At 40.6% G+C, this 27,537-nt stretch overlaps 1 protein-coding gene across 1 annotated transcript in view; it reads left to right on the top strand.

The window, feature by feature from the left end:
• The window catches only part of LOC148103525 (cell adhesion molecule CEACAM1-like), a 207,349-nt gene that overhangs the window by 99,654 nt on the left and 80,158 nt on the right, over nt 1-27,537 (top strand). Inside the window, exon 3 of the mRNA XM_087838759.1 lies at nt 15,712-15,723. Coding sequence (XP_087694885.1) covers nt 15,712-15,723 — 12 coding nt within the window. The remainder of the gene's footprint in view (nt 1-15,711; nt 15,724-27,537) is intronic.

Raw genomic sequence — 27,537 nt, 5'->3', positions numbered from 1 at the left:
ATTGAATTTATCTGCATCCTCACCAACATCAGCTACTTCCTCCTGTTGTTTTCTATGAGCTGACATATGAAGCTAAACTGGGATCTCTCATCACAGTGCTGATGATAGTGTGTTACAAAGTGTGGGGCTGTTTTGTAGGTTGTGGTAAAATTAGTGGGGTTTTTTTCTTCTCCTACTGTTAATAACCAGTGACCAAATATAACCAGAGGGTGATTTTCCAAAGTAGAAAAAAGATGATCACATCATCTTTGTGCTACATGAGGAACAATAACTCTGTTCTTTCAAAACACATCCTGAACACTAACAGTACATTTAGAAGTTGTGGTATTTGCATTGGTGTCCTCTGTGTGTGTTTTAATGAAACTGAGTTTGTGTCTGGAAGATGTCAGATACATAAACTTCTCTTTGACATAAAGTTTTTATTTTATTCTTCTTCAGACTTTAACCATTTAAAACTGGTCGGAGCGGGCACGCTCTGTTTTGCGTAACTATTTTTAAATCCCAGGAGCTCTGCAACCACGTGAGCTAGCGCAATAATTTTTTTTGCATATGAAACCGGAGGAGTTGTACTTACATCTTATGACATCAGCTTGTCCTCGGTCATGGTTTCCTTTCACATATAGCTTTGCAAAAACTGCATAAAAAGCACTTGCAGCAGCAAAAACATAATATTCCAAAACCACGCTTTGCCGATCCGATCAGCTGTTTGTAAAACTTCCTACGTCCATCAGCGTGAACTATCGCATGTCCGCCATTACCTCCCCGAAACCGAAACTGACGTCATTTTCACGGAAATGTAGTTTTTTTTACCATTGGGGCCTTATGAGCCTATACTGGTGTTTATAAAAGTTATGTTTGACTTTATGACTTTCTGTGTCGTTTCTGGGATGCTCAGGACTCATATTGCACTGCTGGAAATAGTTTATTTTGATGCATATGCTGCTTTTTTGCAAATTTGCAGTATAATATTTATTTTTGTTTTTCCTGCAGTATATAAAAATTGGTGTATTTCAAAAATAAAACTATGAAGACTCTTAAAATAAATTTCCTGTGGTGGGAAACTATTTTTGCAACTTTTTTGTATTTACAGTTTTGAGTGATAAGCCTCTTAAATTTCTCTAACTAGAAAAATATGTAAAAAAACAAAAACGATTTTCAATTTTTTTGTAGTTTATTGCACCTTTTTGCAATTTATGTAATTACTATGCACTTAATGCATGCATATTATTAAAATCTGGGCTATAATGGTTGTATTGATGTATAGCAACTTGAAATGCTCCCAGAAATGGCTCCACAGCATGTTAAAATATAATATAAGCTCTGGCGGACTTGGTTCTATGGTAGGTCTTAAAGGGTTAACTGTGATGCTCTGATACTTTCACTAACATTCTCCTGTTGTGTTCATTTACTTTACATAAATATAACAGATTCATTTGCAGAGCTGTTTATTCTTCTTATGTTGAACTGTGTGTGTTTGTGTTCAGACTTTAAACCAGAGCCAGACGTCGTCTACTCCTCACTGAAGTAGTCCACCAGTCCAACCACTGACGTCCAGCTGCTGGTCTCTAACTGGTCCACACAGCCACACAATGTTGATTTGCATATATTCTGTAGTGTCTTCTCATTATAATATACACTCTCAGTGTTTGTATGAATGTATATTGTATAACTAAAATATGAATGTTATCTGTGCAGCGTTGTCCTGCCTTCTCTGCAGCATCAATAAACTTTTCTGTCACATGTTGTTCCTGTCGTGTGGTTCTGTGGGTTTCAGAAGTATTGCTGATGGAAAATGTAAGTTGTGTTTCTAACTGATACACACTTTTATTCAGAGCAGATAACAAAGAACAGACAAAGAACTAACCCTCAACCACCGAGTAAAAACAGCAGGGATATCTTTCAGTGGCTGAAATGATTCAGAACAAATTGTTTGTCTGAAGAGTTGAGTATCAATTTGTGTAAAGTCAGTCAAATTGGTAAGATTTTACTTCACCAAGACTAATGTTGAATTACTTTTAATCCTAAACAGGCACTTTTTCTGTTCACAGCTTTTCTATTTGGGGTTTCTAATGAATGTTAATCAAATCAAAACCTCAACACTAGATTAAATTTAAATCAGTGAGCTGCCTTCATGTACAGTCTGAGGGATTTTCTCATGTGTAAAATTGCTGAAACTGTCTCCTCACTCTGTGAGTCACACCTGTTTGTGCTAAAGTGCCCACTAGTGGAAAGTTGCTTTGCATGACATTGTTCTTTAAACATGGCTGCGTGCTGACAGTGCCATCATGCTGGACGAGTCGCTTGTGTCGTGGATGTCGCAAGCCAATTTTGACGTCACATCCTACATCAAGTAACACAATCTTTGTGGCACATTGGCTGGTTGTCACTTCTGGATTTTTATAACTTGGCATTTTGAGCCGCGGTCGCTACAGCTGTGTTTAACTCACAAGTGTGCAACCATGTCAGTGTTTACCATAATTTTGATGGTATTCCACTGCAGGGGGTCAGAGACATGCAGACATACAAAAGTTTGAAAATGGGAAGAAGACATCTTCTCCTAAAGCAGTGCTAAAGTGGCGATATTGTGTTAATGGCAACACCCATTGTTTTGCTGCAGTGAGCGACCATTACAGCGAGCATACTGAGGCCTTAGAGGTGTGAGGTGGAGGCAGGTGATGAGATCCCGGTGAGTTTCACAAGTTTTTATTTCAGGTATGCAATATATGTCACAGATTTGTATTTCACTGGTATGGTTTGAATCATTTTATAGTTTCCATCCTCGCATCCTGGCCCAGTCAGTCTGTGAGGACTGTTAATGGGCTGTTCTTTGTTCCACGCATTTTATTTGTATTTATGAGTAAACCTGTTTTATGCTTGTGATAGAACAGCTAAAGAAGATTATAAGAGTTTATGATCGGCCACAGCATCTCACATAGAGTTGTTATGCCTGTGATCAGGATGTCTTTATGCAGGACAGACGTCACGACGTGGTTAAAACAGCAGCTGCACCGTGACCCAACCTCAATGCAGTAAATTTGTAAATCACTGGATGATGAACATTTGTATAAAACATAAAAACAGAACTCTTTATTCTACTTTTTATCAAGTAAAAGACAAGATGACATTAGAACTCTGCATGAAAATATGACTTTAAGTAAAATGTAAATGAACTGCACCTCACCACCTCAAACTGTCCTTTAAAAACAAACATATAAAACCACAGCAGCTCCCCCTGCTTTATCCACTGATAATAATGTACAGTATATACAGTGTGAGTCTGTACCTTATGATAAAATATGTTTTTCCTTCTCATATTGTTTAAAATCCACTAGTTCAGACTTTAAACCAGAGCCAGACATTGTCTATTCTTCACTGAAGAAGTTGGACTGAAGTCCAACCACTGACGTCCAGCTGCTGGTCTCAGACTGGTCCACACAGGCCATCAGACCTGAGGAATTTGTAATATTTATTTGTTTATATTGAGTATTGTCCTCTCATTATAATATACACTCTTATAATCACTCTCGGTGTTTGTATAAGTCTGTCTGTATATAGTATAACTACATTAATTAGAATATAAATGTATATAAATGTATGTAAATGTAATGCATTACTTTAAATGTCCTCTGTAACTTTGTGTTTTGTTCATTTCATTTATAAGCGTAGCACCATGTTGTCACTTCTGCAGCATCAGTAAACTTTGCTCTCATATGTCGTTCCTGTTGTTTGGTTCTGTGGGTTTTAGAAAAGTACTGATGGAAAATTTGTCTTTAACTGATTCACACCTCTACTCAGCAGATAACAAAGAACAGACAAACAGCTTAACCTCGATCACAGACTAAAAACAGCACAAACATCATTCAGCGGCTAAAAAGAACAAAGTGTGGTTTAATTCAAGGAAATCAAACCGTAAGAATTTTCTCTCTGGTTAGCTTGGTGTAAGTGTCCTCTTTTTGTAGATTTTTACACAGAGTTGATGTTACGATGGCGATTTGTTTTCTGTCATTGATGCAGTTTACACTTTACCAACACACTTAGCCTCTCAGTATTATCTCCACTCATCAAAAGTTGTAGACATCACCATTTTACTTCTCCTTGCACACAAATTGACATCAGTTGATTGTAGCAGGGAAAAAAACACATCTGATATATATTTAATCCATCAATTGTGCAAATGCAAGCAGCAACAACATTTTTATATCATTACTGAATTCAGTACAGTAGTGTGTTGTATTACTACATTTTTTCTAATTTAGACACATTATTTTGGAAGGCATTACACATCAGTAAACCACTTACATCACTGGTCACAGTCAGTACTGCAGTGGATTTTATTTGTTGTAACACCAACAGTGACCATTAGTACCTAAAATAACATAGACTGGTATCTGGTAACAGAAGTGACCTAAACACAGATGATAGTTTAGGTGTTAACTTGAAATATTTATTATACATTTGGCACCACACAGTGTGTGTGTGTGTGTGTGTGTGTGTGTGTGTGTGTGCTTCAAGCTTGGTTTAACTGCCATCCCAAGATGAAACCATGATCTGGTGCTGCCACCTACTGACACTGAAGTGCTCTAACAAACCCTCCAGCACTGTCAAGGTTAAGCACAGCATCTGATTGGGGATGCATGCTCATTTTGCTGTGGCAATCTTAATATTTTTTTTAATCAGTCTGTGTCCCCCATAGCTTCATAGAATGCTTGCTGTATTTTTTTAATGGGTTCTATTTGCAGCGTTTTAATGATTCAGACAACATATTTCCTTCACTGTTCTTTTGCACCATCACTAATTCCAAGCAGTTTGCAATTTGCTATTTTGTTCTGTGCCTTTCTCTTATTTTTATGTATATTTTTGTATATATCCCTGCTGATTGTATAAATTTCTCCTGTTTGTCATTTATTCCTGCTGTCTAATATTTTATTTTATTCCACAGTTGGTGGGGAACACCTACTATTTTGTTGTAAATTGCACTGACTATAAAGGTCTTCTATTGTTCTATTCAAGTCAGTTATTCAGTTAATAACACTGGGGAGCAGACCTGCCCGGTCTCTCTCATTTATCAGGTTGCAGTACTGTGCCAACCGCAGATGGTTTTTTTTTCCTTTTCAAGGGGGGATTGTGGCTCAAGAGTTGGCTGTTCGTCTTATAATCCGAAGGTTGCTGGTTCGAGCCCCAGCTCGGACAGTCTCGGTCATTGTGTCCTTGAGCAAGACACTTCACCCGTTGGTGGGCCAGAGAGGGCCCAGTGCAGGAGCCTCGCCTCTGTCAGTGTGCCCCAGGGCAGCTGGGGCTACAATGTAGCTTGCCGTCACCAGTCTGTGAATGGGTGAATGACTGGATGTGTAAAGCGCTTTGGGGTCCTTAGGGACTAATAAAGCGCTATACAAATACAGGCCATTTACCATTTCTTCCAGCCGCTCTTCAATGTTTTCATTAAAAGGCTTTGCTGATGGTTTTGATTTAGTTTAGCAACTTTGATGAACAACGTTTAACAAGGTTTTGTTTATGTGTCTTGTATAGTTCTGATCTCTCTGCTGAGCTACACAGGTGCTGAGGTAGATGCAACCCAGTACCAGCAAGGTGTTCCTAATACAGCTCCACTTGGTGTTTGCATGATGTATAAAGGCATCAGTCACAGAAAGATAAGAGCCAGTAGGTGGCAGCAGAGGAGCTTCAGTGTGACCAACACATGATGGTTTTCATCTGACCTTTAACCTTCACAGCATCTCCTCTCAGGGTTGCCTACTTCCTGCTTGATACACCTGCTGCTTGTGTCTTCTTTCCTGACTTTTATGTTGTTTACATATATTCTATCTACAGTGCTGGGGCCAGTATAGAAAGTATACAGCTCTTTCATTTCACACAGTTTCACTCAAAAGACACACAACAGCTTTGCCACTCCAAATTATGTTGACTGAAATTAAATCTTCTATATTAAATGAACATATAAGGTAACCTAAGATTAGCATATTGAGAATGAGATGAAATATATTGAGTTAGTTGTATTAACCTCTTAACACTTATTCAAACTCTTAACTGAAAATCATTTTAGTTAGGTGTATAGCTCATGACTAAATGAACACAACGTAAGTCATTAAAGAAACACAGAGTGAGCTGATACAAAAGTCTCCTGACACTCTGCAGGTATTTTACTGACTTGCTGGTCAAACGACTTCTCTGGAGCTCTTTGTCCAGCTCTGGTGTTTCAGCACCAAGGACAGCGTGCAGCTCTCTGAGCTTCAGCAGCAGAACTGAATCCACAGACTTTAGCAGCAGCATGAGAAGTGACACACCCAACTGCTCACATGCTTTTTAAATGTTCATTTATTATTGTTTTTGTTACATTCATTCATAACCAAATTTGACTTTCATCAATATTTATGACCTACCGCTCAACCTGCTGTACTCAGCTTTGAGCAGCTGACATGACTTGACAGGAGTCGATGCAAGGTGATGCCACTGTTTTCACATCAGCCTTTCAATGCTGCGATCAGCACACGTGTATTTAATGTTGAATTCATTCTATTTTGTCAGTTTAACACGTCCTCTGTCAAAGTGACAAACATCGGGGGAGGTAAAGCTGAACTTTAAAATACAAAATCATCCATTTTGTTCTGTGTTTACACTCACAGGCTTGTAATGAACTTTGCAGGTTTCAGTTTAATTTCGGTGTCTTGTAGCAAACTTGTGCTCTTCAGGCAGAGCTGGGCCCTGATGCATGTTTACATGTTCTCCCTGTACCTGTGTGGATTATCTCTGGACACTCCAGCTTCCTCCCACAGTCCAAAGACATGCAGTTAGTGGGGTTAGGATAAGTCGTCATTCTAAATTGCTCATAGGTGTGAATGTGAGTGTGAATGGTTGTCTCTCACCTGAAACAGGCAGAAATATGTGGGCCCCAATCTTGTGAAGAGCAACAAGATGGAGCTCAGACACAAAAAACTGTTTACAGCTGCAAAATAATAATTAATTAATTAACAGAAATCTAATTTTAGCAAGTAGAAAAACCTTAACTTTACAGAATTCACATATTTAACATTTTACTGGTGGTTGCCTAATGTCCTGTTTCCACAAAGGCACCATGAGGATTGGAACATTTTACTTGGAAAATGGAAAACAGGTGATCATCGTAATGTGAAAACAGAAGGAACACACACACAGACTCATTGTTTTAATAGTTTCTACAGTGTTTTAACATTAAATTGTTTTTCACGTCTGAATGACTGAGAAGGAGCTTTTAACTTTACTGCCATGAGAGAAAGATGGTAAATGGTAAATGGCCTGCATTTGTATAGCGCTTTACTTAGTCCCTAAGGACCCCAAAGAGCTTTACACATTCAGTCATCCACCCATTCACACACACATTCACACACTGGCAATGGCAAGCTACATTTATCTCCCACTTTGCACCAGAAAGAGGAAACCAGTGGATGTCGTGCTAAACAACAGCAGCACGTTTAAGCTTGATCAGCTGTTGTTAAAATTTATTTAATATTAACTTCTAATATCAGCTGATGTTTGCTGGAGCCACAGCTGTAAAAGCTGCTGTTCATGATATCGGGTTGGATATCTGGTGAGATGGAAACATGAAGATGAAACCAGGAGATGTCTGAATCCTCAGAGCTGAACAGGTGATGGAGAAACAGGTTTGTTCTCTGGGTTTGTTAAACTTTTTTTAAAGTGAAAATGCATAGGTAAATATCCATTCTGGTAAGCAGAACAGCTTTACAGGGTTTAAAGCGGACCACCAGACACCCACAGAGCTCGAATAGCTTCATTTTGCTGAGCCTTTATGTTTCAGACTAACATTTCTGTGTATTTAATAAAACCTGCAGCAAAGCTTGTGTTAATTCATCTGAGGAATTTTTGTGATTAAAATATTTAAAACCAGACAACACTGTAAACTGTGCACCTGAGGAAGACGCAGCAGATTCTCTCTGATCCCAGCCACCGACTTTTTACACTCCTGCCATCCGGCAGGCGGTTCAGGAGCATTCAGATCCCAGACACAGACAGTTTTTACCCATAAGCCATCAGGCATCAGTTCAAATCTTTGAATTGACATAGTGGCCTTGTACAATGGGTTATTCCCAAAAAACACACCGACTGGTACATCCCAGTTCTTCTCACTTCCTGCAAGAATGGTCAATCAAATGAAGGCCAGGAGCTTATGTTTGATTACATTTTTCCACTCTTTCCCCTGTCTGTGGCTTCTCTTAGTGCCTCCATGTTTGTGTATGACAGCACCTCTTCTATTATATTTTCAGACATGAACATCTTCCATGCATCTATTGGGGAGACAGTACTAAACCCAGGTGCAAGCCCTGGCTGACTAATTCAGAATATTGTGGCTAGAGCAGTAAGAGGGGCTCATTCTGTTAGACTCAATATCCATTTCCTCTTCAGAGGACTCATCAGAGGACTCCTCTGTGTCTGACTGGCCTTGTTCAGTGGGGGGGACAATAGTCTGGGTCCTCTATATCGGAGATGTCCATTTCCGAGTCAATGCCTCCGATGGGCTCTTCATCCCATCCATCCTGGATCATTTGTAGGGCAAGATCCACAGGGATCCTTGCTGGCCTCAAGGACAATGTTTGAAATGCACAGGAAACTATAAACAGGGCTGCACATAAATGGTCCTCAGGTGCACATTCGCTGTCAAAATAAAAGACGCGTACCAGATAAGAAGTTGGAACGCGCGTTTGCGTACATTAGATGTTCTGGAGGAGGACAGACATTTGTTCAGAACTCTTAAAGATGTTGAAGAAGCAAGCTCTGTAAGCAATTACTTTGGTGTTCCTCCACCGCAAAAGAAGCGTGTATTCTCTGAATTTCCAGGAATACTTTTTATTTTGACAGCGAATGTGCACCTGCGGACCACTTATGAGCAGCCCTGACTATAAATCATGTATGTTACTGTGTAAAAATTTATTCCTGATCCATCAGAAGTGTAAGTGGGTCAGTCAGAGTTGCTAAGAATGAAAGTTCCATAGAAGATTCCACAGGAACTGCTTGGGGTCATTTTTGACCCCACTTGTGGAAGAGTGGGGTAGTGATACAAAAACTGCATTTTTTTTAAATTAATGAAAAAATAAATAAAAATGCAAATGGCCTCAGGTTACAAACATTTTTTATGAGGAATACCTGGAATATGAATATATTACAACTTTTCATTTTAAAGATTTTGAAGAAAAACACCCTGTGGGGTCAAAAATGACACACGGAGTTTACACGTTCTCCCTGTGTGGATTCTCTCTGGACAGCTTCCTCCTACAGTACAAAGACACACATGTTACATTTACTAACTCCTAAAGTGGCTGCATATCTGTGTACGTGTGCTGACCTGTAACAGACCTGTGACCTGTCCAGGATGTATCCTGCTTTTCTCACATCAAAGTTGGGATAGGTTGATAGGTAGCGTTGGCTGATGAAATCCAAATCATGTGACGTCACCCTGAGATGCTTCTGAAAAACAAACTCACTAATAAGCTGTTGAACTGCATGCCAGTCAAACAGATATTTCTATTGTTTCAGAGATGATGAAAGTTTCCGCATTCCTCTTTACATTTTCCATTAGTACACACCCATCCTGACATTCCTCCTGTCAGTCAGCTCTCTGGGTAGAGAACAAAACAAAACACATAAATAAATGTTCAGGACAGGAGATAGCTACTTAAACTGTTAATGTTCCTTTATTGGTTTTGCACACAGGTTTATCATTAAAAATCTTACCAATACAAAAACTACTTATCTTTATAATCTTTATAGAGAAATACCCATGGTCACTCTGGTTGAAACTTGAAATTCGTATGTATTTCTTATGCCCAGCAGCAAAGCCAGACTGTGACTTTAGGCCTGTCTTCTTACAATTACTTCCAAACTTACAAAGGTTCTCAGATAAGTTTTGAGGGAAATCGAGAAAACTATTGACCACCATTTATTCAAGCAAGAACACCTCAGAGATCACTGGATTTCAAATCAAAATTTTCTGTGTGTGTGTGTTCTGAGTTTTCATCAGAGCCAGAGGTCATCTACTCTTCACTGAAGTTTTCCACCAGTACCACCACATTACACAATATGACACACATCAGATGGTTCAGTGTTTAAATGCTGTAGCCCACAAATGATGATGCATGTAGGGGAGTTGTGGAACTCAGTCACAGGTTTGCTTACATGATCAAATGTTCAAATAAACAGATACAAAGTCTTCTGTCTCATCTTCATCTCAGTAAGTGATGAGAAACACGAAGTCACAGCAGTGCTGTCTGGGCCAAATAATTTTTTACACATTTGTAAAGCTTTTGGGATTTCAGGGTGCTGCACTGATTACTGCATTTGACTTCATCTTCAGGTGTGTGTGTGAAACAAACTGACTATAAACAGTGAAACAAAGACATTTTTACTGTCTGTGTGTCAGAGAAGAGGAATGCGTGTGTGCGTGCAGAACCATGGAGGCAATTACTTAACATCTAGATTTTATTTATGTGTCTTTTAACTGTCCTGTGGTTTAGTACGTCATTTTGAAATTTTATTTTTCTGGCTTGTAAATATCTCAGAGCTCAATCCATGTGATGAAATACCTGCTTACATTTCATCATCACACCATTTTTATACTTGCATATTTGTATGTGATGTTAGTGTAAAGTTCCCTTAAGTATTTCTTAAGTATTTAAGTATTTCTTCATTTAGATCTATTTTGATTCATTCATTTATTGTGTTGTTTTTTTATTATTATTGTAACTGTTATTGAAATAAAAGCTAAATATAATTGAAGACATCTAAAGTGAAGTAGCTGTTGTAACCATAATTTTCTGAATGTGTTTTTAAGATGTTATATTATACACATGTGTGCACAGAATTAGGGACATGGTGCTGCAGAGATTGCTGTTGCTTAGTGTTTAGCACTGTCGCCTCACAGTCAGCAGGTTTGAGGTTTGAATCTACTGAGCCTTTCAGTGTGGAGTTTACATGTTCTCCCTGTGTGGATTGTGTGGACCCTGCAAGAGACCTGTGACCTGTCCAGGATGAATCCTGCTTTTCACACATCAAATCATGTGACGTCACCCTGAGATGCTTCTGAGAAACAAACTCACTAATAAGCTGTTGAACTGCATGCCAGTCAAACAGATACGTTTACTGTGTTTTTGTGTTTTAGAGATGATGAATGTTTCCGTGTTCCTCTTTACATTTTCCACCAGTACACACACGTCATGACATTCCTCCTGTCAGTCAGCTCTCTAGGTTTATCAACCACAGATGTGTTGTTTATAACAGCAGACAGCTACTTAAACTCTTAATGTTTGTTTGCTTGTTTTGTACACAGGTTTATCTAAAAAAATTCTAAACCCAATGGCATTAACTGTTCAATGAAATAAATCATGTAATGTAAAAAATAAATAAATCACATTTTGTGCTCACGGTAGTTAGCAATACCTCACCTCATGAGCAAGTGAGCTAATTATGTCGGTCAAAGTCAAATGTATGAAAATAAATTGACAAAAATGTTCCTGATGTCACTCAATCCACACATGCTCTTATCTCACAGGCTGTGATCCACTGAAATAAACTGAAGCTGTCTCCTTCTCTCTGATGCTCCATATTAAGGTCTGATGCTGGTTTTATTAAGTGCCTGAAACGGAAATATGTGGGGCCTTGTTCAAAACATCTGGGATGAAGAGTCAGTGAAGACAAACATGATGGAGCTCAGTCAGAGAAAACAGTTTCCAACTGCAAAATAAAAATAAATAAATCATCTAAGAAAAATGTACATTTACAGAATTGACATATTTAACATTTTATTAGTGGTTCCACAAAAGCACTGTGAGTTTGGCTTTGTTTGTAGTACTGAGCTCAGTTCTGTCGCACTTTTCCAAACAAACATCCCAGTTAAGTTAACGAAGTGAACACAGACCTGACAGACTTGCATGTTTCATTCATGATAGAGTGCAGTGCAAGTCTAATGTCATTATAGTTTACTCAGAAAAAGTGAAACAGGTGATTCATTGTAATGTGTAAACATACATGGACACATAGGATATAAAGCAAAGAGAGAGTTTGTGTGTCCAGTTTATATGGAGTCATTCATATTTTATTTATTGTTATCAATATTTTTATTAGTTTTAATATATAGTTAATTCTGTTTGACCAGAACGACGTCTGTGAACAACTGAGACAAAGAGAATTTAAACTTTACTGTTATTGCAGTTTGTACAGAGACATGAGGGAAACAATGGAGCAAGGAGGAAATATTTAGATTTAAGCAGGATGATGACAGCGATGCTAATCAGGTGATGACACACAAAAACATGTCAGTGCAGCTCAGGAGTCTCCGAGAAACTAGCTCACCCAAAACCTGCTGAACTGCATTCCAGTCAAATACAGTATGTTTTCAGTCCATTTGCGCGTGTCAGAGGTAATGAGTGTTTCCACATTCAGAGATTCCTCCTGTCAATCAACTGGTAAGTAAAGGTAAGTAAAGTCCGTGTTGTTGATCAGAGCAGCCTCACAGGGTTAAAATCCAACCTGAAGCACTTTCAGTTTTGAACACTTTCGAATTGTTGAGCCTTTTTATTGTAAAAAATGTTTTTTTTTTCTCCAGTTTTAACAAGGAAAACCTGCAGCATTGTTTCTGTTAATCCATCTGAGACATATGCAGAGATCTTTATGTCACCAGAAGATTCAAAATCAGTGAATAACCAGACCAGAAACTTTCTAACTGACTGCTTTGAATGTTGTTTTCACTCTGAAGTAATAATAGCCTAAAAATGCACCGTGCACACATATAAAAATGGCCAGAGGGGCCGATGGCGCAATATGGCAGCCTTGCTTCTGTCAGTCTGTCCAAGGACAGCTGTGGCTACAACTGTAACTGCCTCCACCAGTGTGTGAATGTGAGAGTGAATGAATAGTGGTATTGTAAAGCGCTTTGAGGGGTCCCGAAAAGCGCTATATAAATGCAATCCATTATTATTATTATTATTATTATTATTATTATTATTATTATTATTATTATTATTAAAAATCAAAGAACAGAGGAAAAAATAAATAAATGGGAACAGAATTCATGCCACACACAAAAAAAACCCATAAAGGCACACACTGGAGAATAAAGCGCTCGGAAGCAGTGCAGAAGTCTGAGCTTAGAGTTCATCTGTGACCTGAGTGATGAGGGTTATTCAGAGCATGGCTCACAGGTGAGATGAGTTTAAAAACTGTAGTTTGTTGAGTTTCTACACAGGTTTATCTTGAAAAGTGTTGATTTCAATGACATAAACTGTTTAAATAGAAAAGCACACGTTAGCCATTTACGTGTGGATCTGTGGTTCATTCAAGGCAGTGTGAAGAACATGATTTAAAAACAAAGAAAAACTATTCTGATGTTACTCAGACAGATTTGTGATCAACTAAAATAAACAGGAATATTTAAATGGAACTCAGTCTGGTCCACCACCTCCACACTAAACATTTTAAATTGTTTTGTGTTGTTTATTAATTATTCAGCAGGTTTATTTTGATCACATGATGGTTTTGTCATCTGTCTCAGAAATTTAAAATAGAGAAAAAGAAGAGAAAGGGTTAATAAACAAAAATCAATCAGTCAATCATTCATTAAAAAGTAAATGAGTGAATAAATAATAATAATAATAATAATAATAATAATAATACATGAATAAAAACAATATTATCTTATTTTTAACATGCAGAATCTGCCTGTTCTCTGTGGAAAAACAGGAACAGGAGCTCTGACCAGGAAGACATTTGTGGAGATAAAAGTGAACATTCGATTGCCTGTTTTCTCTCACACAGCCTCACTAGGAACCGCAAAACTTTAAATTCAACTTAATTTGAGTCCCTTTGTTACAGACTTTATTCCAAGAAGATCAGTACCGTCAATCTGACGCCACTTTTTAATGAATATTAACATCAAGTGTTCTACAGAGAGGATAACTGATCTAAAACCTTATTTGTCAATGTTTTTATGTCAGATTTGTTCATATTTAAAAATCAGCTTGAGCATGAAAGTGATTGAGTGTTTTTCACCCCTCAGTGCTGCAGTTTGTCTCTGTGTTTTTCGTTTGCTGTTGCCTGGAGCTGAATTCTTGTGGTTTCTTTCTTTGTCTGAAACTGGAACAGCAGGTTTTCAGTGAGACCTACAGGAACATGATCACATGCTGCAAACACCAACGTGTAGTTTTCACTCCGCCAAAGTGCTTGCTCATAAGGGTGTCATAGGTTTTCTCCATTTTATTTGTACTATTGTTGGATCTTTACCTTACAATATAAACCGCCTTGAAGCAACCGGTGTTGTGATTTGATGGCTATATAAATAACACAAAACTGTAAATTTTATCTGTGAAAACTCATGTAAAGAATTACAATCCTCAGGTACATGCATGCACACACACACACACACACACACACACACACACACACACACTAGTTTTTATGCCACTATGTTAATAAAGTATATTCACATATCGTTTTGTATTTATATGCATGTCAGTAAATGAAACAAAAAAACAAAACTGACTTTTAAATGTCTTTTTTATTAAAACACATTAACTGCATTATTGCATTATTTTCTTAATAAATAAAACAAATGAAGCATTTACAGTGTAAATACTGATAGATGCTGCAGTGCACATGAATTGCTCTTAGTCTGGCTCATCACCTGGGACCTGTTTGTCATGGGAGACCCTACCAGGAGCTGAACGCTCCAGACAACTCAGCTCCCAGGATCGTCTGAGCTCACAAACCCCTCCACCACGATAAGGTGGCAATTCAAGGAGTGGGGTAAAAGGGGAAAGGGGAGTTGGGTGGGTTTTTTTTTTTTTTTTTTTTTTTTTTTTTATATTTTTTAAATACATCGTTTAAAAATATTATCACGAGGCTTATATTTGCAATATTAAAAAAAATATGTCATTGTTATACGTTGTTATCATCATTAACTGACTCATAACCATTAATATTTGGTAATTGAGAGGTTTTAGTTAAGAATGAACATATTTTTTTTAAGATAGGGTATTTTTTCCATTGTCTGCTACAGATCACAAAAATGATGATGTTGATCACAACTAGGGAAATACAAAACAAAAACAGCAAAATAACTGACAGATCAACTTTCAGTCCAACAGATCCAGGAGGATCAACAACTCTCAGTGTGATGTTGCCGCTGTACAACCATGATTGCGTTTCCTCCATGAAGACACGACACTCGTATGTTCCAGTGTCATTAGTCGTCACCTTCTTCAGAATCAAAGACATGTCTCTATCCTTCATCTCTTTGTCCTGCAGATCCACCCGGTTCTTAAAAGATGGATGCTGCTTCTGTGGCTGAGGTACCCTTTGGCGGTTCAAATAGACATATTCTCCCCCCAGGTCAGCTCTCCTCCACGTTACACCTATCATGTTGTTGTTTGGAGCTTGACATGGCAAAGTGACGTCTTGTCCGGATTCAGCTGTCTTTGTCTGGACTGAAAAAGGAAACCGAGTGTAGAGGTTAAATGGAATAAACTGTTAACTTCTACAGCAATGGTGATGTAGAAGAGACCAGTGGTCTGTACTGTGCCAAAGGAGATAGAGAACTTTTTTGATACCTGGTTCACTGATCTTTTAATTAGAAACAACATTCTCAAAGCATCCTCAGTTGAAGTCTGTATAACAGGAGTTTCCCACTAATTAAATTAGCCAATCAAAAAGAAGAAGAAAAGAAGTACAGTGATATGAACCAACTGTGTTTTCGCACTGACTCAGTGGAGGTGTACAGAACAGTTTCAGCTACAACAGATGTTTAAGGGCAGACTGCTGATTTAGTGATTACATACATGCTGTTATCAATTTCTTACCATTCATAGAAAATAAAGAAAATAAAGAAATGTGCCCATCCCCATGTGTCTGACAGACAGTCCATGACTTCAGTAAAGTTGAGAAGTCATTGATAATGTTGAGCTTTCTAAAATTAAAACCTAAAAGTTTCCAATCATTAAACACAGCATCTGTCTATAAAAACAAAGAGGCACGATTTTGGTGACACGCACATTGTGGTCTCCCCAAAATCTCTTCACACATCAGTGAACGTCTGGTGGTTGGGGAACAACAACCTCCCGAGGAAACCAATGACTAATTATAAATTTGTTAAATTGCACTGGTGTGAATTCCTCCTGTGACTTTCTTAAATGTAAGTGAACTGAAAGAGAATGAAAATGAATAAATAAATGAGTGAAAACACCGAAGTATAAAGAATGCGTTTAAGAGGCCCAGCACAACAACCGGCAGACTGCAGAAAGTTCAGTCAAAAGAAATAAAGCTGGTTTCTACTTACTTTCGGAGGCTGAGGCAGCCGTGATTAGCAGCAGAACCAGGAATGCGGTGCGGCAGATGTTGTTGTTCTGTGTGTATGCAGAAAACCTTAAATTATATGCAACAGAGGCACTCTTTAAATCAATCCAATTGAGTTGTTTTTCGCTAATAATGCCTGTTTTGATCATGTTAACTCTATTAATATTTTCCATAATCAAAAAGACGATATGAGATACGAATTAGAATTTCCTGCTTTGCACACAGAACAGCCGCCGGTTTGCTTCTGGCGCTTCTTCGAATTTATAGCACACTGCGGATTGATACTAAGACAACGTTTCCGCGAGGCCCCACCCTGACTGCGCGTGGGAACTATTTTCTTAAATGTTTTTTTTTTAAATTCCTAAAATGAACAAAATAAAAAACAAACTTAAAAACATTTTTTAAAACATTAAATTGTAATATAACTCTGACCAATGTCGTTTGGTTCGGCAGAGTATGAGCAAACATTTTGCTGTGGATGTGGTGTAATTGCATTGTACAGTAGATGTTAATGCACCCGGTCAGTGTAGTTAGGCTGATGGCAGCTAGAGGGCGAGACCGGTGTGTGTTTTGTATAGAATGTTATGTTATGCGGCAGCAGAGCAGGAACATAAAAATAAAGCGTGGTTATGAATCGTACAGTGGACCCGCGTATAATTGAATAACACGACATGGTGTCAGAAGTCCTGTACTGATCCATATAACCTCGACTGAATGAACCTGTGTCTGACGGAACTCGCGGAAAAAACGAGGGGAAAATATGGCGGATGAGACTGCACGGAGAGCACCGGCGGGGCCGAGCGCGACATTCAGCATCCAGCCACCGGAATCCTTCGACTTTTCAAAACCGCAGGAGTGGTCCAAATGGATACGGAGGTTCGAGAGATTCCGTCTCGCCAGTAATTTGAACGTCAGCTCGGAGGAAAACCAAGTCAACACGTTGATTTACTGCATGGGAGACGAGGCGGACGATGTGCTTCGCGGTCTGAGTTTAACAGCGGAGCAAAGGACAACGTATGAGGGGGTACGTGATGGTTTCCAGGCTTTTTTCATTGTGAAGAAAAATGTGATCTATGAGCGCGCCAAATTCAATATGCGCCGACAGGGAGAAAATGAGACAGTGGATGCTTTTGTAACAGCACTGTATGCGCTAGCAGAACATTGCAACTATGGAGTGCTACATGATGAGCTGATACGTGATAGGCTCGTTGTCGGTCTCACGGACAAACGGCTGTCAGAACGCATGCAGCTTGACCCAGATTTGACTTTGCCGAGGGCTATCAACATGGCGAGGCAAAGCGAAGAGGTAAAGCGACAACAATCCTCCTTGCGAGGTGACTCTAGAGCTGAGGCTAACGATGCTAAGTCAGTAGATAGAGTGCATAAAATCAGTCGTAAGCCTGTTAGAACCAGACTGCTCCAGACTGATAGTCGTCAAGCTAAAACACGTGGATTCCGAGAAGACGGCAAAAAAGGGCCAACCTGTCAGAGATGTGGTGGCGCTCCATCCCATTCAAAGCAGGATTGTCCAGCGAATGAAGTCAAATGCCACGCATGTGGGAAAAAAGGACATTACAGGCGTGTATGCAGGGCACCAAAAACAGTGCATGAGGTTGAAGAGGATGAACATGGTTTGTTCCTGGGCAGTGTTAAGTGTGAGGGTGAGCCGTGGACTGTTGACTTAAGCATAAACAACAAAAACGTGTCATTTAAAATTGATACAGGTGCCGATGTGACAGTCCTACCCCTTAAGGTGTTTAAGGAGCTCTACAGACACAACCACCCCCCCAGTCTCCACAAACCAACCAAGGCTCTGCTGGGTCCCGGGGGGAGTCGTTTGGATGTCGCTGGTGTCAGTGAGCTTGCACTGAGGAAGGGTGACAAAGAAATACTTGAGGATGTCTTTGTCATCAGACACCTGCACACTGCTTTGCTGGGGAGACCTGCCATTAGCAAGCTGGAGCTTGTGGCTCGTCTGGAGAGCATAACTATAGAGATGCTTAAAAAGTGCTACCCAAAGCTGTGCAGTGGTCTCGGTGAGGTACGTCAGCCCTACGACATCAAACTGAAACCTGGAGCTCAACCTTTTTCCTTGAAGACGCCACGGAGAATCCCGTTGCCTCTGATGGACAAAGTTAAGCAGGAGCTGGCCCGTATGGAAGAACTAGGGGTGATCAGCAGGATTGAGGAGCCAACTGAGTGGTGCTCAGGCATGGTGGTGGTACCGAAGAAGACAGAAGATGTACGCATATGTGTCGATCTTACACACCTCAATGAGTCTGTGTGTCGAGAGAAGTACATACTGCCATCGGTGGAGGAAACATTGGGCAGATTGGCTGGTGCCAGCATATTCAGCAAGCTGGACGCTAACATGGGGTTTTGGCAGATACCTCTGACGGAAAACTCAGCCAAATACACCACTTTCATCACACCGTTTGGGCGTTATTACTTCAAGAGACTGCCCTTTGGGATTGCTTCAGCACCGGAGCATTTCCAGAACAGGATGGTCACAGAGGTCACAGATGGTATGGAAGGGGTGGTTTGCCACATGGACGACGTGCTGGTCTGGGGCAGAACGCAGGAGGAGCATGACTCTCGCCTACACGCTGTGCTGGGCAGGATCCAAAAAGCTGGCATCACCCTAAACATTAACAAGTGCGACATCGCGAAACAGCAGGTGACATTTTTAGGGCATGTTCTCTCAGCCAGCGGTATCAGCCCTGACCCAAGCAAGACCCAGGCTGTGAGGGAGATGAAGGAGCCACAAAGTGTGAGTGAGTTAAGGAGCTTTCTGGGAATGGTTAACCAGCTTGGAAAGTTTATCCCACAGCTCGCAGAGAGAGACAAACCTCTAAGAGACTTACTGTCTAAGAAAAACTGCTGGAGATGGGACATTGACCAGGCTAGAGCATTTCAGAACCTGAAAGATGCGCTCACATCACCGCCAGTGTTGGCCATGTATGACCCAAGCCGTGACTGCAAGGTGTCAGCGGACGCATCATCATATGGCTTAGGGGGTGTGTTGCTTCAAAGATGGGATGAGGAGTGGAGACCCGTTGCCTACGCGTCACGTTCCCTCACTGCAACAGAACAGAGATACGCTCAGGTTGAAAAGGAGGCTTTAGGTCTGACCTGGGCTTGTGAGCGGTTCCGCAACTTTCTTATTGGCAAACACTTTCAAATGGAGACAGACCATAAGCCGCTGCTAAGTCTGCTGGGGGCACAAACTCTGGATGCGCTCCCTCCCAGAATTCAACGCTTTAGGATGCGCCTCATGCGATATTCCTACTCGATTTCGCATGTACCAGGCAAACACCTGTGGACAGCTGACACGCTCTCACGATCTCCAGTGAAAGCAAAAGAAACACTTCAAGACAAGGAGTTGTTGGAGAGCACAAATATTTATGTGGACATGTTGATGGACAATCTGCCAGCTAGCAACAATTTCTTGGAGCAGCTGAGAGAAGAGCTGAAGAGGGACAGCGTATGTGCTCGCGTGATGCAGCTGTGTGAGGAAGGATGGCCCACACATTTCAACAGCGAACCAACGCTAAGACTGTACTGGGCAGAACGGGCGTTCCTCACCGTACATGATGGTCTGCTAATCAAAGGGGACAGGTTGGTTATACCTGCAACTATGAGAAATGATGTGCTCACCAGACTACACGAAGGTCACCAGGGAGTGGTTAAGTGCAGAGAGCGGGCACGACAGTCGGTTTGGTGGCCAGGGCTAAGCCAGCAGATAAATGAGCTTGTCCTTAACTGTCGGACATGTTGCCAGGAGAGAGAAAACCACACAGAACCGCTGATACCATCACAGTATCCGGGGCGGCCGTGGCAAAAGCTAGGAGCCGATCTGTTTATGCTGAGAGGGAAAACCTACCTTCTTGTTGTGGATTATACCTCAAGATTTGTTGAGATTGCCCCTCTCACACCTTCAAGGTCAGAGGATGCGATCCATCATCTCAAAGGGATTTTTGCACGTCATGGGATCCCCGAGCAGCTGGTAACAGATAATGGGCCACAGTTTTCAGGGGCAGCTTTTGAGACATTTGCAAAAGTGTATGGCTTCCGTCACATCACAAGCAGCCCGAAATATCCCCAAAGCAACGGCGAAGCCGAACGAGCAGTTAAGACTGTCAAGAATCTATTGCGGAAAGCTGCTGATCCACACTTGGCTCTGCTCGCTTACAGAGCCACCCCACTGCAGAATGGCTATAGTCCAGCCCAACTCTTGATGGGGAGACGGCTTCGCACCACAGTGCCAATACTGCCTTCTCTGCTTGACCCCGCACTTCCTGATAGTGTGGTTGTCGCCCAGAGGGAAAGGGAGAGGAGGACTAAAGAGGCACAGTCATATAACCTTCGTCATCGCGCACGCAGCCTCGACAGGCTCACTCCAGGCCAAGAAGTGTGGATAACAGACCAGAGAGCCAGCGGCACCGTTATTGGCAGCCACTTCACACCACGATCATATCTCGTGGAGGGACCTCGTGGGACAATTAGGCGGAATCGTCGGCATCTTGTTCCCATGAAACACTCTCCAGACCAAACTGAGAGCAATAATGGGGAGCCGGAATCTGCAGAAGCCGGGGAGCAGTGCTCCACGGACATGCCAGAGACAGTTTCTCCAGAGCTTCCATCTACACCCAGAACCAGATCCGGAAGAGTGGTTGTGAGACCAACCAGATTGGACTTGTGACTGATAAGATGGAAAGGACAGTTTTACACAAGAATACCCCTCTTTCGTAGTATTCTTTGCACAATAAGGGTAAAAGTGTAAAATCTAAAAAGTTGTCATTTTCAAATATGCATGTTCAGAAGTTGGGAAATGCAGGGGGTGTGACGAGTTGGCATGTAAGAATTTGTGTTACTTAACGGGTTAATTAGAGTTAAGATTTTCGTTATATAGTATTCCTTGCAGGTAAGCGCAGGACCAGACCTTCCAGCCACAGAGGCAGAATAACCCTCTAAGGTCTGGTGAGTCAATGGTAGTCTACCCATTGATTCTAGAAAGGGGAGATGTGGTGTAATTGCATTGTACAGTAGATGTTAATGCACCCGGTCAGTGTAGTTAGGCTGATGGCAGCTAGAGGGCGAGACCGGTGTGTGTTTTGTATAGAATGTTATGTTATGCGGCAGCAGAGCAGGAACATAAAAATAAAGCGTGGTTATGAATCGTACAGTGGACCCGCGTATAATTGAATAACACGACAGTGGATACCAAGTTTGTGTCTGGTGTGTGAAGGTCTTTTCACACCAGCCACGAAACAAATGTTTTGTGTGTTAAAAATAAGTAATAAGTAATTTAATGCATTTTAAAACAGTAAAATGTGTGTTAATGCTAATTGTTTATGCTAATCATGTATGTTAACGTAATTACAAACTAAAAATCTAGATTTTTTTAAAGTATTTTATTTACAAAAAAATATTTTAAAACACTGAATTTAGGCTTGGGCATTACATTGCAGTCGTGCTGAGGTAAAAAAAAAATTACAAACTCATGAACATGTGAGTCAGAATGGACTTCTGATATTATTTTCTCACCTGTTCCCGAATCAGCACAAACCCACAGTCAGAAAACTCTGCGTGAACCTTCAAATGACTTTGAAACACAGCGGACGTCTGCTGCCATCTACTGGTAGGTGTATTATGGCAGAGCTGCAGATTCTTATCACAATAAGAAGATCGAGAGTTTGGAGGTCTCTAAAGTATGATATAAAAAGTTATTTATTTATTATTGACATTTATAATAATGTGCTACAAACTGTCCTGGTTGAACAGGAAGACAGAAAAAAAACATCAGTTGTGCAAAGTGAAGTTTAACAGATGTAAAACAGTCAGTGTGATTTCTTCATAACTAATTTTGACATATTTTTGAAATTTAACTTAACTTTTCACTCACAAGTTTCTGCCCCTGCTGATGTGTGTGCATGATGAGGTGCCAACATATACACCAACAGTCCTGCCATCAGGCTGCTCATTGTAACTGAGTACTTCTACTCTCCTTTACTTCCTGACACTTTAATCTTTCATCCGAGGCTGGACTCAGTGGCCTCAGTTCTAATCACTGGGATGTTATGTTGTGCTGGAGCTTACGAGTCATGTGTGCAGAGCATATATATAGTCTATAATACAGATTGTTTTTAAACAGATTTATCAGATTTCATCCAAAACAGTGTGTGCTTGAAATTCAATGACTCCAAAGATTTTTGATTATGCCCATAATTAATGAAAATAAACAAAAAACCTGTAGGACATACAAAAATTCTTTACAAGCTTACATTTATCATCTGGCTTGAAAAAAAGACAGTGTACACCCTGGATAAGTCACAAGTCCATTGCAGGGTTAACAGACCAACGGCCGCGGCAGGCTAAACATGAAGACACTGACGACGTGCAACAATAAACACATAAAATGCACTTCTGAGCTATTTCTTTCTTTTAATCCACACTGTACTGTCGAGGACCCACAAATCAATACATGGGGTCCAATGCAATAGAAATGCACTATTGCAATATTGCACTACGCCAAAATGCAAAGTTAGACTATGACATCAGAAAAACAAAAGTTTCTCCTCATCCTCACCCTACCATTCTGCTCATCAACAGCAGTTGCAATGAACAGGTGAGTGCAACCACATTTATCATCCAATACACAGCCACAAGTGATCCCCCACAACTGTGCACTAATACAATGTGTGCATTTAAACCAACCCTCTTAATACAAAAAAGGAAAGACTCACTTATGGCTCCTACACAGACCACCATTCATTCCTAGAGCCAGTTTAGATTTAGATACTCCACTTATGTGGTGGGAAGTCAGAGTACCTGCAGGGAACCCATGCAGGCACAGAGAGATCATGCATGAAGAAATTCACATAGAAAGGCCCCAGTCGTGATTTTGCTGTGAGGCAACAATGTTAACCTACATGTCACTGTGCTGCCTTTATTGCATTTTCCATTTATTCATTTTTACTCATGTCCCTGATATTGTTGTTTCTTAAATGATCAGTGTTGTACACATGCATTGTGCTTGGTAAATATTACAAGTTATTCTTTATTTGACCATGAATAAAGCTGAACATATAATGTTCACACTGATATCATTGTTGTAAAGAAATTAAAATTATTAGTCCTTGTCCTACTATCATCTATATCTGAGATGGAGATTGTTATTAATGCTTTTATTTCATTTTTATTTTCTCTGTCTTTTCCTGCCTCAACAAAACCTCCCTGGTTTTGGCTGCAGCTTGTACAAAGAGGTGCTGCAAAACTCCCCACCAGACCCGCTCAACCTCTGCTGCTGTGCTGGCTCCCCCATAAGTTTAGAGTCAAAAAACTGCCGTAGGGCTTGTCTTTGTAAAAGTGGCATTTGAGTACCAATTTACTGTTGTGTTTTTAAATCTCCAATGTTTTGGTGTCATTTTAATCCTACTCGTATGTTTTTCATTTTGTTATTTTTATTTGATGTAAATGTAATGTAATAAATGTAATATGTAATACCGGAGGCTACCAGTAGATGGAAGCAGACTTGTGAATGTGAATCAAGGTCATTTCAAGATTGAACTGTTTTCACACTGTGGGGTTTGTGCTGAATCAGGAAGTGGAAAAGAAGAAATGATCCAGAGGTCCAGTCTGAGTCACACGTTCATGAGTTTGACATTTATCAAACACAAATCACACAACTTTTACACAACCACAGTCGAAAGGCTTCCACACATTCAGCTTACCAAGGACTGTGACGTTAACCATGTTAGTGTTTACTTACCTGGATGACTGAGCATGCATCAAGACATGTTAGTGTTGGTACACCAATAAACTCCACTGTAAGGAAGCATTAAAAATAGACCTGATTCTGTGTTATTGTGTGAAACTCCATGATAATGAAAACGGTTACACACAATAAAGAAAGTGTGCTTTTTTAAAGAAGATGACTGATATGGAGTATCAATGAAATTATTACTTACTGAACAACATAAATGGACATAAAGAGCAAATCTTTCTTTGAGGTGTGGGTGTCATTAGTCACCTTTGAAAAACTGAGTGTCTCTGCTGGACTTTACTTTCTGCCTGCCTCCTCTGTGTCTCTGCAGGTGGGATTGAACTTGTTTTAAATGCAACAGGATGTTTCTGATTTATAAAAAAAAATACCTCATCAAGAATTCTGTTTGTAATCATTATTAAAAAGCGTGTTTAGGTGTTTAGGTTTAAGTAGTCTGTGTGACCTGCAAAATCTCACCACAGTTTAAGAGTTAAACCTGAATTGGAACTCCTCTGGTTGTTGGAGCCCTGATACAGAGAGCAGACTGAGAGAAAACTGGGATTTTCTTAAGCCTGAGATGAAACTGTTTAAAGAGCGCTAATTAGAACCCTGATAGCCTGGGTTTGTCCTCTTTAGCTTCACTTGCTTCGTTTCTCCATACATACAAATCTCTTTCTAGATCTGTTCTTTGCTAAATCTGCGGAAGTTTGTACCTTAACAAACGTTAAAATCCATCTGGGCAAACTAGCCTCATCTTCAGCTCACAATATAATCTGCGCTTTAATCTAACTCTGTGGACAGTAAAGCAAATCTCATCAGGAAGTTCCTCTACACTCAGATGTTTGTCAATTGCTGACTTCTGCACAAAATAGAAGAATCACTGACTCCAATCAGAGACGCTGGGTAGTGTTATAGGATATTCAATATTCACTCTAAAATCCATTACTTTAAAAAAGATTATATTTTCAGTATTTTAATATCATAATATTAAAAATCTTTCTGCCCAGAGAGGTGGGGGATAAAATTTGAGGGCTAATGAGAATTTTAAATAACTAATAGGAAAATTTTTGTATCTCTATGGTTTTTATGTATTAAACACACTCAGGAAGCAGCTGAACAACTACATGACTGAGCTATAAACATGTGAAGGGGGTGGGAGTACATAAGTGTTACTTCTTTCAACTCATTTTCAAGAACCTCGTGTACCTCGTTCTGCCGGAGGTTTCTTCCTGTTAAAAGGGAGTTTTTCCTTCCCACTGTCGCCAAAGTGCTTGCTCATAGGGGGTCATATGATTGTTGGGTTTTTCTCTGTACCTATGAAGCGCCTTGAGGCGACTTTTGTTGTGATTTGGCGCTATATAAATAAAATAAAATTGAATTGAATATGTTTCTAAGCACACATGACAATACAAAAAATATCAATTCCAACATATGGTTCCCATGATTCCGGACCAAAACATGACTCCACCACCTCCTTGCTGACGTCACAGCCTTGTTGGGACATGGTGGCTGTCCACCAACCATCCACCACACCATCCATCTGGACCATCCAGGGTTGCACGGCACTCATCAGTGAACAAGACCGTTTGAAAATTAGTCTTCATGTAGTTGCTTGTGAGTATTGGTGGCCGAATAGAAGTTTTATGCACAACTGCAAGTCTCTGGAGGGTCCTACACCTTGATGTTCGCAGGGCTCCAGAGTGTAATTATTGCACTTACTCAGCTTCTAACATTCACAGGGTGAGGCACACATACACATTAAGACCTGGAGAGTGTGGAGGAAATTTGAGTACAGTGAACTTGAGTACAGTGTCTTGAACTCATGTTGGCCATGGTGGCCCAGATCTGGTTTGCCAAAGGTGGCCCACACATTGGCCAACACAAGGCCAGTTGCAGACACACTGGTGGTCCTTTGCTGGCCCATGTGTGGATTACCTCTGGTCTGGGCCACCAATCTTTGCGGTATGTGGGCCATGTGTAAGTTGTGTGCAGGCACGGGCCAGTTGCAGACACATTGCTGGTCATGTGCTGGCCCAGAATAGTTTCAGCTCTGGCCCCACATGTGAGCCTAATGTGTACCTTAATTAAGCCGTGTAATAACAACATGTGAAACACTGTTCAGACAGTGAATGGACTGATTCTTATATTCCATTTTTCAACTCTCCTAGATTACTCACAGTGCTCCAGACAACATGCCACATACACCAATCACATGCTTTCTCTTAACTGAGTGCTTTCTAATTACATTCAGACACATTAACACTCACACACAACATGCAGACTGGATGAGCCAGGGATCGAACCGCTAACCTTCCGATCAATAGGTGACCTGGTCTACCGCCTGAGCTACAGCCACCCGGTGGCAAACACGAGTAAACCCTCACTAGGTTTTGGATAAATTGTACACTCACAAAACCTGTCAAACCTGCATTTGAAATTTTGGCTAACATAGCAGTATAGTATTGCAACATGGCATTTGGGTCTTCTAACTAAAATAGGAAAATAGGAACATAAATAGTGCCATCATTGGCAGACCTGGCCCACATCTGGTTGACATACACTCTGCCATGACACCAGTCAGTCAGAAGTGCCAGCTTGATGCCAGATCCCAGGCAGACCTGTTTTCTATGAGCCTGGGCCACATACACCAAACCACAATCGAGCCAGATATGGCATGCCATCACATAAACAGTGCCATCTATGCCAGGCCTGACCCATATCTGGATGACATAGGTCTTATCATGCCAGAGGTCAGCCAGCAGTGCCGACTTGATACCAGATCTGGGCCAGACCTGCTTGCTATGTGGGTACATGATGCAGGGAAATCGTGACAAAGTCAGAAAACACAGGCAAATAGAAAAATACTGTAAAAACACGCTCAGTGCGTTATGGACAGGGTGGTATGGTAAGAGTGAGTTTTTTCACAGTTTTTTGGGGGTAGTGTTTTCAGGAAGTCAGTGGTGGTCAACCTGCATGAAGCCTTTCAGCCATGACAGCACATCAGTGGTTAAAGCAGAGACATGCAGTCAAACGGCATTCCTTCGAGCTCACTTCCTCTTAGATGCTTAGCTGCTCAGCACATCCTTGAAGCACACATTGGAATGTCGTCAGGGCCAACAGCTTTGCGAGTGTTGATTCTGCTCAGTGCATTATGGACATCTGTGATGGTAAGAGTGAGTCTGTGACTTTATGGTGGCTCACAGTTTTTTGGGGTTAGTGTTTTCAGGAAGTCAGTGGTGGTCAACCTGCCTGAAGCCTTTCAGCCATGACAGCACATCAGTGGTTAAAGCCGAGAGATGCAGTCAGTCAAACAGCATTCATACCACCTCCAACTCACTTCCTCTCAGCTGAACCGTGGTCAGCTACAGGAAGATGCAAATTGTTTCCACGAATCTGCAACACGATCAACACAACCAATGTTTTTTAGA

This window comes from Neolamprologus brichardi, chromosome 3 (assembly GCF_056152115.1).
Source record: "Neolamprologus brichardi isolate AB-2024 chromosome 3, ASM5615211v1, whole genome shotgun sequence".
Lineage (NCBI taxonomy): Eukaryota > Metazoa > Chordata > Actinopteri > Cichliformes > Cichlidae > Neolamprologus > Neolamprologus brichardi.
Note: the sequence above shows the minus strand (reverse complement) of the source record. Positions and strands in the feature narration are given on the sequence as shown.